This window comes from Dipodomys spectabilis, unplaced genomic scaffold (assembly GCF_019054845.1).
Source record: "Dipodomys spectabilis isolate Male_0828 unplaced genomic scaffold, ASM1905484v1 ptg000053l, whole genome shotgun sequence".
Taxonomy (NCBI): domain Eukaryota; kingdom Metazoa; phylum Chordata; class Mammalia; order Rodentia; family Heteromyidae; genus Dipodomys; species Dipodomys spectabilis.
In genome coordinates, this window is record NW_024870730.1 from 14399543 (window position 1) to 14412266 (window position 12724).

Here is a 12724-nt window from a genome sequence, read left to right on the forward strand (position 1 = left end):
AGAGGAATCAACTGAAAGCTAGATGAAACAAAACAAGAGCACCATTTTGTAGATTTCAAATGAGTAGGCCTTACTTACCTGTCGACCTAGTGGATACTTGGGAAGAGAAGAGGTAAAATTATGAAGGCATCTCAGAACCAGAAAGTAATTCAAATGGTAAACATGCAAATTTTCTAGTAATGATTGAGTTTCCACCTAAAAAGAAAAAAAAATCACAGAATCATGATTAATATTTGAGGCCAAAGATTAATATTTGAGATAAAGGTAAAATCTATTTCATATGGGTATACATATATATCCACACATATATATATATGCATACATCAAAACTCATACTTATCTCCTGGTAAATTTTAGCATCACCACAGTATTAGTCACCCAAACTACAAGTGTTTAACAGAGCTCATTATTATACACCTGCCGGTAACAATCACCTGGTGTATACTTTAGGAGGAATGGTCCACTGTCCTCTACCTCACAGGTATTAGAAGAGTATGGTCATCATCAGAAAGCATAGTATCAATGTTAACAGTGGCTAAAGGTCTGCTTATGATGTATGATTTCTGCAAGTACTGCTCAATTGTATGTAGAGGGGAAGAAGGAAACTAAGAAATATTGCTGTTGAGTCTGGTAAACCCTTGTCTCTTGGTGAGTCTCTCCAATACAGGTTTTTACTCAATTTAATAACTGAGAAATGAAAAGTGAAGGGAAATCTGAGACAGGCTTTATAATTCAGGACCCAGAAAGTACAGTATTTGGGGTATGGCTGATACTTCTGCTTCTAGGCCACCATGAAGTGAGCAACTCTCTGCTCTTCCATATGCTTCCTACCATGTTCTGCCTCACCACTGGGAGCAACAACAGAGCCAAGGAACCATGGATTAAAACTGCTGAAACTCCCCGAAGAAAGAGGACTATGATGACTATGCAGTGTGAGGAGATATGTGCTAAAGCATATCACAATGGAAATGGTCAGAAGGTGTGGGAAATAACACGAAGTTCACTTTCCTGTGGACAGAGAAAGCACATACTGTGACAGTTCTGGCTATTAATTTAATTGGTGCTTCCTTTGTCCCGTCCCTCCCCCTTATACCAGGGTTTGAACTCAGAGCCTCATGCTTGCTTGCTGGACTGGTACTCTACACCTTGAGCTATGCATCTAGCCCAATTTCTTGTTGACTATTTTGGAGATGGAATCTCTGAGACTTTTCTGCCAAGGTTGGCTCTGAACTTTCATCTTGTGGTCTCAGCCTCCTGAATAATTAGGATTACAGGTGCTTAGCAGACTTCTCCAAATTTTAATGTAATAGTCTCATGGCTTATAAGGAAAGCAAATAGGAGTGGTAAAAATGAATTTAATAGTTGTGCTTAAAGCAATAATTAACACTAGAATGATGCAAGTCTACTGTGCCAGCAATTATATTCTTTTCTGTCGTATTGCTTGAAACATTGATACTATCAAGTCAAAGAAGGAAAAAAAAGTTTTGGGAAGATGTTCCAAATTCCAAGAATTATTCCTGAGGCACAAAGACTTAATTTGCAGAAGCATGTTAACTTTTGATATCTCACCTGTGAACAACCATGACTATGACTGGCACATTTTACCAGGAGAAGGAAATAATCACATCATCCCCACAAAATGCAGTTTGAACTAACATCAAATGAATCTTCCTCTTCTTAGAAAATGTCTACATGAAGCAACGGCTGAGTAGATGTGGGGTGTTTGAATCATTAATACTTGTAGACTATACCCTATACCTCACTCTCTCATTTTGTACTTCTTAAAAATGAATATGACTGCTGGTCACTGGTGGCTCATACCTGTAATCCTAGTTACTCAGGAGGCTGAGTTCTGAGAATCACAATTTGAAGCCAACCTGGGCAGAAAAAGTCCCCCAAAGACTCATATCCTCCAATAAACTAATCAAAAAAGCCAGAAGTGGAGCTGTGGCTCAAGTGGTAAAGGCTCAGGAACAGTGCCCAGGCCCTGAGTTCAAGCCCCAGACTGGCAAAAACCAAACAAACAAACAAAAAAAACATGATTCAGAAGCAAGGTCATCTACTAGATCTTATACAAGTAGACTGAGATATCACCTATTTTTTCCAGATTCTTAACATTGTAAATATTCTTACTCATTGTTTTGACAAATACTTGGCAAATATTTTACTTTCTAACTATATATTTTGCAAACATAACTAAGATACAAATGATTATTAGTAGAGCTTAATAAATTTAGAAAAAATGATAGGAATATTTAAAAAGTAAAAAATGTAACTTCAAACATGTAATAATTTTTCTCTTAAAAATTTTTTTTGCTAGGCACCAGTGGCTCACACCTGTAATCTTAGCTACTCAGGAGGCTGAGATCTGAGGATCGCAGTTCAAAGCCAGCCCAGGCAGGAAAGTCTGTGAGACTCTTATCTCCACTAAACCACCAAAAAACCAGAAGTGGCACTGTGGCTCAAGTGGTAGAGCACTATTGAGCTCTTCAGCTCAAGGATAGCACCAAGGCGCAGAGTTCAAGCTCCACAACTGACAAAACAACAACAAAAAAAACCCCAAAAAACAAAAAAAAACTTTTCAGGGTGCCGGTAGCTTATGTCTGTAATTCTGGCTACTCAGGAGGTTAAAATCTGAGGACCTCGGTTTAAAGCCAGCTGGGGCAGGAATGTCCATGAGACTCTCTACTCCAATTAATCACAAAAAAAGATAAATATAAATTTTTTTATATTGAATCTTTTTCCTGTGTCTCCTGAAAAAATTTTTCATTAAAAATATAGTAAAACTCACTTTATACTACTAAGAAAGGCCAAGTTTACTATCTAGCTTTATGCTTTCTTATCTGTTATTTTATTTAATTCTCTCATAGATCTAGAAGCCAGTACCTTTTGACAACCAAAATAAGGTTCAGAGTGGCTCAGTAAGTTTTCCTGTCAGTAAAACCAAGTCTACTTGACTCAAACTGATATTTCCATACAAATAATGTATTCTTTAATGTATTTAATAGCATGAAATTGCATACTTAAAAGTAGTTGAAAATGAAAATTTTGTTGTTTTACATTCTAGCAGAATTAAAAATCTGGCAAAGAAAAGAATCTTGAAGCATATTTCAAATTTAAACAAAGAAGTTTAAACTTTTATTAGAGAAGTACTATTTACTTCACCCATTTACAAAAGGAAGAAACCTATAGAAAGACTAAGCTTATCTTGCAAGTTAACTAGAAAAGTTTTTTGGGGGGAGGAGGAAGGATAGAGTAGAAGTAGGGGGAACATTTTCTAGACCCTTCTGAAATAGTTTAAAGATAATTTAAAAACCCTATATCCTATTCAATTGTTTCTATAATTACTTATTTCTGTAACATTTTCTTATAAAGAATTATGATCTGTATCATGATCTTTAAATATGTTTTCTTCACTGAAAAGTCAAATGAAGGACTTTAAGTACTGGGCTCTGTCTTTCAGTAATATCTTGCAGATGCCCACTACTTTTAGTGGTTAACCACTAGAAAACGATACTTTATGTATCAATATATGAACTAAACCAGCTACTTTCTTCTAAACTCTTAACTCACCCAGAAATCAACACTTTGGTCAACAACGTATATATGTCATTTCCTGAGAGTACAAAGCTCCTATTATTTGAGTTAATTGGTAATTAGAACTAATCTAGTTTCCTCTCATAGCATAAGTAGTCATAGCTAAGAGTACTTTAATTATACTCTTACTATAAATTATCACACAAAGATTACATAAGACATTTAAACTATTTAAGATGTATTTATAAATGGGATGAAAAATATTCTGGAGGAAAAGGAATTATAATTGAATAATAATTATACTTCATGCTACTTGTACTTCTGTGTGAAATAGAGGTAAGTACTGCTGGGTGATACAACACACTAAAATACTTTTACAGAACATTTGAAAAGCTCATTTCTAATTTCTTAGGCATTAATAAAGAACCTCAGGATCCTTCTGGCCAGTTTGCACTAACTCTTCAGAACTACTTTACAAAGTATATAAGATTGTAATATCGATCTGGATAGTAAAGCCAGTTCTTCCATTTACCCTATGACACTTTAGACAGGAAAGATACTTCATCACAAAGGTATTTTAAAACCTATGTCTATGTGGTATCTATGTTTCACGATGAGACATTAAAAACTACCTACAAACTGGAGAAAGCTGCTACTATTACACCATCTCCCCAGACCTTTACATATAAGGTATATAAGAAAGAAATTTTCACTATTTAAAAGTCTTCCCGGTATTTCAATGCTGAGTGCTTTCTTCTGTGTGCATGTATGTGCCAGTAGTGGGAACTGAATTCAGGACTTGCATTCTCCTTTGGCTTCTGTGCTCAAAGTTGGCATTCTACCATTTGAACTACACTGCCACTTCCAGCTTTGTGTTGGTTAACTAGAGATAAGAGTCTCATAGACTTTTCTGCTTAGACTGGCTCCAAACTGGCTTCACACCAAAGTTCTAAGTCTTTGAGGAGCTAGGCATGAGCTGGTGGAGATGTGAGCCATCAGTGTCTTGTTTTCATACATGCTTTCTACCTTAATTTAGTAAGTAGCTTACAAGTAACATATGTTTTATAAGGTTGGAAAGTTTTTGTACTCCTTCATATTTCTCCTTGTGTAAGTCTCAAGAAAACATGCCCTTAAACGACAAAATATCCTGAAATATTACAAAGATAAAAATAGAACTGAAAATGCAACAAGACAAAGTATAGTATAATAAATCAATGCTCATAAATCATGGAAGAAATCTAAAAAAGATACAAACATCATGCTATTTCCTTATTAAATTAATTCCTTTTGTAATAGTTAAAAGGTATTCTGTTCCTGGCTTTTGAAAATACATTTGGACAGAAAGTTGTAGTAAGACAACTAGCAGACTCATCTGTTATAGATCAGCTAATCTTAAAAGATTGAGTAAATGTACATATAACCTTTCTGAGATTTCCTCTACTGAAATAATCTGCATAGGGGTCTAAAGACTTCCAAAACAGCATTCAAAAGATTACAGAAATGATTCAATGATTACTGGACCTAATCTAGAAATGACTTTATACCAAGTGTGATCCTAAAAAAAGAAATAATACTAAATAGAAGCCATTCTAAGATGTTTTAAGATTTTAGAATGTAGGTAAATTCATATTTAGAAATATGCTAAGAATATGCTCTCTAGGATCTAACATTCTTTTATTCAAAATATGGAAACAGTATGTGTCAACAAAACACACACTCAAGCACCAGGCTTACTTATAAGCTCATCTTTTCTAATAGCTTTTTGCTTAAACAGGTTTAAGCTAGGGTATAAAAATACATGAGACATTACAGGCTTCAAAATGTCTACCACTCATTAAATAAAATGAAGGTACACTCACTGAACAGGAAACTAGACCACACTTTTTGGTACTATTGTAGAATGACATCCAAGAATAAATGTAAAATAAAACAAGGTACAGAATGGCGTTATATTATATTTATCTTCTTTCAGAAGAGGGAAGCCCTCAAATATATACAATTACTGGTAAATATGGAGAGTAATTCTAGAATGCTACATAAGAAACTGGAAATACTGGCTATCAAGAAGGGAAACAAGAGCTGGAAGATAAAGGTAATTCAATTTGTTTTTTTAATTACCATCTAATTCATGTCCACATACAATTCATTTACTCAAGAGGGGGAAAAAACTTGCTTTTGGTAATCCTAAGGTTATACGGCTCAGTCCTAACTTTTTAGCCTCATCACTTTCCTGGCACTCACATTATCAATATATTAACAATGAATATTCAAATAAAATCAGCACCTACTTAGCAGTAGGTGCCTAGCTACCTGGCTTCTACATGCTTTTATTTATTACAGCCTTTAAATGACCACTGAGATAAGATTATCTACACATTTCAAATGTGATATGTGAAGATATTTAGAAAGTAGATCTCTACACAAATACAAATATATTTGGAAAACAGCCCCTAAGAGAAATTATTTTTTCTTGATAAGTAAAGTTTGGTCTTTAAGAGCTGAGGTTTTGTGTCATCATTAATATTTGCATTACTAATTGGCCATCAAGATTCAATATTCACTGTGTAAATACTAGGACATGTGATTATATAAACTTAACAATGAATGTCTGTGTACATTCTTTTTCATGAAAGAATGAAGAGGAGATTGAAACCAAAACACATTTACATTCTTACCTTCAAAATTCTCTCACTGGTCAAAAGTGCAACTTGCTTTTCTGAAGCTTGCTTTTCCACATACCTAGAATTTTTTATATCCCATACCAAAAAAGAGAAAATTAAACATTCTACATGATTGGGTAGCACAGTGGGAAAAAGTTACTTAAAATTCTTAATTGGTGGCCACATTTTTACATTTCTTCTCAAAAATAAATTTAAGGTGGTAGTCATGGTTTAATGACAATTTTTAATTAAATCACCTACACTTAGTAGTCTGATAATAAAGCAATAAACACTAGAAATACAAATTCTGTTTCTTAAAAGTTACTCTGGAGAACTTGTGAACTATATCACTTTGTAAAAAATACTTTTCTTGCTGGGTGCCTGTAATTCTAACTACTCAGAAGGCTGAGATCTGACGATCATGGTTTGAAGCCAACCCAGGACTTATCTCCAGTAGAACTGTGTAGCTCAAGTGGTAAACTAAATGTGAACAAAAAAAGCTCAGGGACAGAGCCCCAGGCCTTGAGTTCAAGCCCCAGGACTGGGACCAAAAAATTAAAAATAAAAATATAACTTTTTTTTTTTTTTTTTGCCAGGTGCCAGTGGCTAACGCCTATAATCCTAGCTACTCAAGAGGCTGCAATCAAAGGATTATGGTTTGAAACCAGGTTGGGCAGGAAAGTCCATGAGACTCTTATCTCCAATTAATCACAGAAAAAGCTGGAAGTGGTGCTGTGGTTCATGTGGTAGAGTGCTGGCATTGAGGAACAGTGCCTAGGCCCAGAGTACAAACCCCAGAACCAGTAAATATAAATACACAAATAAATATTTTTTCTTTATGCCAAATCTTCCAATCCAACAAAGGAATCCCATCATTAAAAACCATCATTTTACACTGCTCTAATTAAAACAAAATTATCATTCTATTCCTTACTCCAAACTAACTAGATTAAAAATCCTCTATTTTGTCTCAGTCTCTGGTATAAATTAAAAATGTACTTCTCTTTTTACCTCCTAAATGATGGAAGACGTCGAATGTCTTCACATTGATTAACTGATAAAAAATTTATTCTTCTCTTGGCTTCAGGGAGACTGCAGCACAGAACACTTAGGGGCTGGGAATAAAAATGCTCTAATAGAGAAAGCTGAAAGAAATGTGAAAGTGAGATATACATTAATTTGTGTATGTAATAAATCTTTTGTCCTCTATCTGCTTCATCTCAAGGTTTCCTTTGAGAGCTAATATACTTATGGCACTGATATCACAGTGTCATAATAATAATGCAGCCAACATATAAATAGCTATATATTCCTAGTATTTTTAAGGCCACAGTTTTATGGACAAGGTTAGAAAAATGGTAATCTCAGAAAATACAAGCTAAACAAAAACTAATAAAAATGGATAGATTGCCTGAAGAAGCAATTCCGATTATTGTAAATGTAGTATGGATGGGACTGGGGTATATATGATCTAAAGGTCTGATACCCCACTATTTATAAAAAAGATACCAATCCAATGCCTCACTTGAGGCAGAAGACTCAGAAGCTCAAGACCCCGTAAAGACCCTGTTTCTGATCCCACATCCCTAAAAAGAAGATACCAATCTAAAATTAGTATTATATCTAGCTGAATGCAATGGCTCATTCTAGTAATCTTGGATACTTGGGAGACAGAAATTAGGACACGATGGTTCAAGGTATAACCAGACAAAAATGTTCATGAGACATTTCAAGTCTGTTTGCCTCTTATTTCTTTTCTACATTAGTTCTTTAACAGAGCTCCTTTCCTTTACTGTTTGTTGCTTTTGCTTGTAATTACTCTTTCATTTTGACCTGGATGGCTCCTATTCATTAGGATATACTTGTATTCTCTAATAAAGTTCTAAGATGTTTTTTTTGTAGCTCTGTATAACTTTTTTAAAAATTTAAATTTTATTGTAAAGGTGATGTACTTACTACAAAGGGGTTAGTTACATGTCAGATAATGAGTATATTTCCACCTCCTCCCTCATTTTCTCCCACTTTTTCTCCTGTTGAACACCTTCCCCCTCTCCCCCTCCCCTCACCAGGTTGTAGTTCATTTCTAACATAGTGTCTAGTGAATAACACTGCTAAATTGGTTCACCCTTTGTCCTACTGTTTCTGTGATTCCCCATTCCCTCCCCAAATCAGATAAACCTATATAAAACAGAGGATACAGAAATCAAAAGCAATGACAAAAAGGGAATAAAGCACAGGAAAAAAGAAAGAAAAAGAATTAACTGCAAACAGTACAATAAAAAAATATTCTTTCCATTTCTTATAGTTCATTTTGATAAGCATCATTTTATATGGTCATATGCACATAGTTATTTAGCCATTGTGAAACTCTGCAAACTTTTTTTTTTCTTTTTTCTTTTTTTGTTGATTGTGGGACCTGAACTCTGGGCCTGGGTGCTGTCCCTCAGTTCTTCAGCTCAAGGCTAACACTCTACTACTAGAGCCACAACACCACTTCCGGCTTTTTTCGCTTGTGTGGTGTTGAGGAATTGAAGCCAGGGCCTCATGCATGCGAGGCAAGCACTCTACCATTGAGCCACCTTCCCAGGCCTCTCTCCTAAGTCTTAATGTGCATTTCTTCTTCTTCCTTGTTTGCTATACAGTGAGCAATTTGAAGGCGATTTCTTTTTACTCTCTATAGCAAGGGCTCAGCATAGTGCCTGCTTTGATGTTAGTTCTTGATATTTATGAGTAGCAGATGAGAAAATGAATTAGAAGAAATTTAGGAGATTATTGTATCTCAATATCACTTAATTTCATACCTTCCTAGGGCAAATAGGGTTTTCTAGGTTTAAAATATTCTTTAAAAAGTCAGTGTTGGAGCTGGGCACTGGTGGCTCACACTTGTAATCCTAGCTACTCAGGAGGCTGAGATCTGAGGATCGTGGTTCAAAGCCAGCTCAGGCAGGAAAGTCGGTAAGACTCTTACCTCCAACAAACAACTAGAAAACTAGAAGTGGTGCTGTGGCTCAAGTGGTAGAACGCTATCGTTGAGCTGAAGAGCTAAGGGACAGTGCCTAGGCCCAGAGTTCAGGCCCTACAACTGACCAAAAAATAAAAAAATAAATAAATGATAATGTAGTATTTGCCAAAAGAAGAAATGCACATTCACGTTTAAACCACTAAAGAATGTGGTCTTTTATGTTAGAGCAAATATTATGAAGCCTAATTTAAGAATTAGCTCTTAGCAATTCATGAAACCTTAATGACAATGCGTTAATATATAAGATTAAATGTAAATGAATTCACATGTATGCAAACTGACATCTAACTACTATTTTTGTATGATGCAGGAACTAAAAATGTGTTCAGATCTTTAAAGCATAATGAAAGCAGCAGCAGGAGGCTGGGAAGGTGGCTCAGTGGTTGAGTACTTTGCCTTGCATACCTGAGGCCCATGTATGGGTTTGATTTCTCAGCACCACATAAGCAGAAAAAGCCAGAAGGGGCGCTGTGGCTCGAGTGGTAGAGCGCTAGCCTTGAGCTGAAGAGCTAAGGGACAGTTCAGGCCCCATGCCCAACAACAACAAAAAAAAAAGCATAATGACAGTGTGTACTCTCTGGCCCATTATGAAAGAAGTGTGCTTTACATAGGGCATTTCTTAGGTAAAAAGCCCTGGTAAGTTTTTATCAAAACACTCTTTTCTCCTGACATTCCATAGGTTGGTATGGAAAGAACTTTTCCCATTGTTGATATAATAATTAATACATTTTCTATATTTGGCTGCCTGGTAACAAAGGAATGATGGTAGAACTTAGAAAAAAAAACTTGAACGTACTTATTCTATATTTTGCCACTAAACATGTTTAATTATCACATAAATAGTCTGAAATAACATAAAATTTGAAGCAGCTTGTGAATTTTCAAACTCTTACCTGAAGTCCTTTTATAAAATTTTGAATTGAGAAATCATGATACAAAAATATGTTGGTCAGAACCTGTAACACTTTTTCACTTATTTTAAAAGGAAACTGAGTTGTAAGAAGTAGCTGAAAGAGATTAAGAGAAAGGGAAAAAACATACCACTTATTCTTGAGTTTTCATAAATATGAAATATAAACAATGAGACAATGATACCATGACATGATAACTAGGAAAACAAAGGTGAATATACTTTTTAGGTGATGTATCAACCAAAAATTTAACTTAATTTGTGATGCTCTCCCCCCGCCTCCCAAAAATGAAATTAGAAACAGAGCATGGGCTGGGAAGGTGGCTCAGTGGTAGAGTGCTTGCTTGCCTTGCATGCATGAAGCCCTGGGTTCAATTCTTCAGCACCACATAAACAGAAAAGCTGAGGGACAGTGCCCAGGCCCAGAGTTCAGGCACCGTGACAGACCAAAAAAAAGAAAGACAGAAAGAAAGAAAGGAAGAAAGGAAGGAAGGAAGGAAGGAAGGAAGGAAGGAAGGAAGGAAGGAAGGAAGGAAAGAAAGAGAGAAAGAAAGAAAGAAAGAAGAAGAAAGAAAGAAAGAAAGAAAGAAAGAAAGAAAGAAAGAAAGAAAGAAAGAAAGAAAGAAAGAAAGAAAGGAAAGAAAGGAAGGAAAGAAAGGAAAGGAAGGAAGGAAGGAAGGAAGGAAGGAAGGAAGGAAGAAAGAAAGAAAGAGAACAGCCAGGTGTCAGAGGCTCACGCCTGTAATCCTAGCTACTCAGAAGGCTGAGATATGAGGATCATGGTTCAAAGCCAGCCTAGGTAGGAAACTCCATGAGATTCTTATCTCCAATAAACCACTCAGAAAACCATAAGTGGTACTGTGGCTCAAGTGGTAGAGCGCTAATAGTCTTGAGCTGAAGAGCTGAGGGACAGTGCCCAAGCCCACAGTTCAAGCCCCACAACTGCCCCCCCCAAAAGAAACAAACAAACAGAACAAAATTATTGATTTTTAAGAATAGGGCCAGCTAGGCGCCAGTGGCTCACACCTTGTAATCCTAGCTACTCAGGAGGCTGAGATCTGAGGATTGAGGTTCAAAGCCAGCCTGGGTAGGAAAATCTGGAAACTCTTATCTCCAATAAACCACCAGAAAACTGGAAGTTGCGCTGTAGCTCAAGTGGTAGAGCGCTCGCCTTGAGCTGAAGAGCTGAAATGACAGCGCTCAAGCCCAGAGTTCAAGCCCCATGGCTGGCAAAAAAAAAAAAATAGGGCCAAATTTGAAAGGCAGTAGCTCCCTGTAGAAAACAAAAAAAGCAGGGCTGGAAAGTTGGCTCAGTGGTAGAGCACTTGCCTTGCATGCCTGAGGCCCTGGGTTCGATTCCTCAGCACCACATAAGCAAAAAGAAAAAAACCGGAAGTGGCGCTGTGGCTCAAGTGGTAGAGCGTTAGCCTTGAACTGAAGAGCTGAGGGACAGCGCCCAGGCCTAGAGTTCAGGCCCCACAACCGGACCCAAAAAAAAAAAAACAAAAAACAACAACAACAAAAAGAAAACAAAAAAGCTCAAAGATAGTCATTAAAAGGAAAAATTCCAAAGATAAAGGCTAAAGTAAATTGGTAAGTTAAACACCAGGTTATTGGAATGAAACTCAGAAAGAACCAGAAAATCTGGAAGGTAGTTTGATTTTGGGGCGTGGTAAGGAAGAAATTTGGAATGTGGTTTTGCTTTGAGGTCTTAGTTCTTTGTGTATAGAGGCTGTAACTGCTGTTTCACTAACTTGCTTCTTTAATGGGAAGATTTGGAATAAGGACTTTGCCTTGTGACTTATGGCCTTGGTGGAACTGTAATCACCATTTGTAATCACTAACTGCTAGCTCTGCGTCTGTAACTTGCTTCTTTGCCGGTTGTGAAACTACCACTGGCCACCTGCGAGTGGTGCCCCCTTTCCTCATGGATCTTGCCTTTAAAAACCCTGAGCTATTTGTGTTTGGGGCTGGCTCATTCCCAAGTTGAATTAGCCCTGGCTGGTCAATCCAATAAACTCCAGCTTTTTAAGATACTGATCAGGGCTGGGAAGTTGGCTCAGTGGTAGAGCACTTGCCTTGCATGCATGAGGCCCTGGGTTCGATTCCTCAGCACCACACAGGCAGAAGAAAAAAAAAAAAGCTAGAAGTGCGCTGTGGCTCAAGTGGTAGAGCACTAGCTTTGAGCTGAAGAGCTGAGGGACAGAGCCCAGGACCAGAGTTCAACCACAACCGGACCCAAAAAAAAACAAATCAAAACAAAACAAAAAAAAAGAGATACTGGTCAGTGCGCTTCAAATTTATACCAGATTAACAATTACAAAAAGCAGCTGGGTGCCAGTGGCTTATGCCCCTGATCCTAGCTACTCAGGAGGCTGAGATCTGAGGATTAAGGTTCAAAGCCACTCTGGCAGGGAAAGTCCCTGAGGCTCTTATCTCCAATTAAACACAAAAAGCTGGAAGGAGAGCTGTGACTCAAGTGGGAGAGCATCAGCCTTGAACAAAAAACCTCACGGACAGCACCCAGGCCCTGAGTTCAAGCCCCAAGACCATTACCCTAACCCCCATCTCCCTACAAAAAACCAAGGAAGTAAA

General features: G+C 36.9%; 1 protein-coding gene across 6 annotated transcripts in view; it reads right to left on the reverse strand.

Annotated features, from left to right (window-relative positions):
* Positions 1-12724, reverse strand: part of Orc3 (origin recognition complex subunit 3) — a 50834-nt gene that overhangs the window by 20371 nt on the left and 17739 nt on the right. For all 6 annotated transcript variants that reach the window (XM_042679517.1, XM_042679516.1, XM_042679513.1 and 3 more), the window contains 4 exons: positions 10113-10226; positions 7209-7342; positions 6213-6276; positions 79-195 (listed from right to left, as the gene is read on the reverse strand). In XM_042679517.1, coding sequence (XP_042535451.1) covers positions 79-195; positions 6213-6276; positions 7209-7342; positions 10113-10226 — 429 coding nt within the window. The remainder of the gene's footprint in view (positions 1-78; positions 196-6212; positions 6277-7208; positions 7343-10112; positions 10227-12724) is intronic.